The sequence below is a fragment of the Pteropus vampyrus genome, unplaced genomic scaffold (assembly GCF_000151845.1).
Source record: "Pteropus vampyrus isolate Shadow unplaced genomic scaffold, Pvam_2.0 Scaffold56, whole genome shotgun sequence".
Taxonomy (NCBI): domain Eukaryota; kingdom Metazoa; phylum Chordata; class Mammalia; order Chiroptera; family Pteropodidae; genus Pteropus; species Pteropus vampyrus.
This window is the reverse complement of record NW_011888837.1, coordinates 2772014-2773509: the sequence shown is the minus strand read 5'-3', so window position 1 is coordinate 2773509 and position 1496 is coordinate 2772014. Positions and strand designations below refer to the sequence as shown.

Below are 1496 nucleotides of genomic sequence, written 5' to 3'. Positions count from 1 at the left end.
AATCCAATTCTCTACAATTTAGCTTTCAGCTTCATTAAGAGGGAAAAGAATATATAATTGTTTGCAAAACCATTTAACAAAATAATTTCAATGAGAGCTTTTTAAAATATGCATAAACATTTGAAAACTTTTAAAAAGCTAGAATTGCGTAACAGATTGATTATACTAAAATAAAATAAATATTTTATGTAAAACAGGGATTTTTAAGGTGAGGGCCTGCCAGGACCTTGAAAAAGCATCAAATGTGCCTTCATGAACAGGAATGAAACTAAGAATGCCAGCTCGAGGCAGCCATTAAGTGGAAGTGAGCTACAATCTATTATAAATTTACAGCACTTGAGTATTGAGGAACAAAAGGTCAAGAAGTAAAACACAAACCTAAGCAAGAAATTTTTGTAAAAAGTTTTATTTTTCACGTTATTTTTAAAAATACATCTGCAAATGTTTAAATTCTCTATTTCAAGACATAAAGAAACATTGCATACTTAACATTAAACAAGGCATTATGCCTTACCAGGAAGACATAAAATGTCCAAGGGATATTTAGAACATCACTGTTTGGCTTCAACATCAGAAATGTTGACTATATATTCTTTCAATAAATAACAACTGACATTTTTCTCAACAGTACAACAATAGATGCACACATAACATTTCCCGGCCTTAATAGTGATCTATTTGCTTGGATCCCCTACTATTTATCTCCAGCCTTTATCAGAGTGGATGGTATGGTATGGTTACCTGCCCCGCCCCCCCCAACCAAAAATATTAGTTGAATGAATGAAAAAACATTTACAATGCATCATCTTCAAATTAAATAAGTCAGGACTGAACTAACTTTGACATAAAAAGACCCTTTAAAATAACAGCACAGCTAATTACCAAATGTCCGTATCTTTAAATATTAGATAGAACATTATTATTTTATACAAGCTTTGAAAAATAAATAAATAAATAAATAAGTGAATACATATGGAAATAAATAGAAGAAATAAACACATTAAACACGGTCCAGGTGGCCTCAGGAACTATTTGTTTCTCTTTTTTCATTCCGAATTCACTATGGGTGCTACAGTTACTGATGTTTCCTCCTTCTCTCTGGGTCAGTTGGTGCTTCCCCTGTGATGAGAAAATAGTTGCTGTTAGGACTCAGAAACTTGACTGTGTAGCCCCAAGTGGTTACTACCTGTACCACTGCTGCCCTGTGTGGCAGAAAATACAAAGCTCCTGGATGCTGTTTAATCAGGAATAAGGGTCCTGTGGTCACAACTGTACTGTTAGTTTCAAAAAACCAGAACATAATGTCATACTAAAAAAGTACATTCATGACATGACTTAAACCTCATAGCAAACCCTACCGAGTAGCTACTATCATTTTCCCCATATTATTGATACTCAGAAATTAAGTACCTTCCCTGGAATTACAGGAGTAATAAAAGGTAGGGCTTAGATTTACATTCAGAGCAGGGGTTCACTGCAAAGTCCCTGCTCTTCAC

The 1496-nt window shown here is 34.2% G+C and overlaps 1 protein-coding gene across 1 annotated transcript in view; it reads right to left on the bottom strand.

Moving 5' to 3' along the window:
* Positions 1–387: 387 nt before the first annotated feature.
* LOC105292342 (growth-regulated protein homolog gamma-like) overlaps positions 388–1496 on the bottom strand; it is a 93625-nt gene continuing 92516 nt past the window's right edge. The window contains exon 4 of the mRNA XM_011360530.2: positions 388–1119. Within this exon, the coding sequence (XP_011358832.1) occupies positions 1104–1119 (16 nt within the window). The 3' untranslated portion in view covers positions 388–1103. The remainder of the gene's footprint in view (positions 1120–1496) is intronic.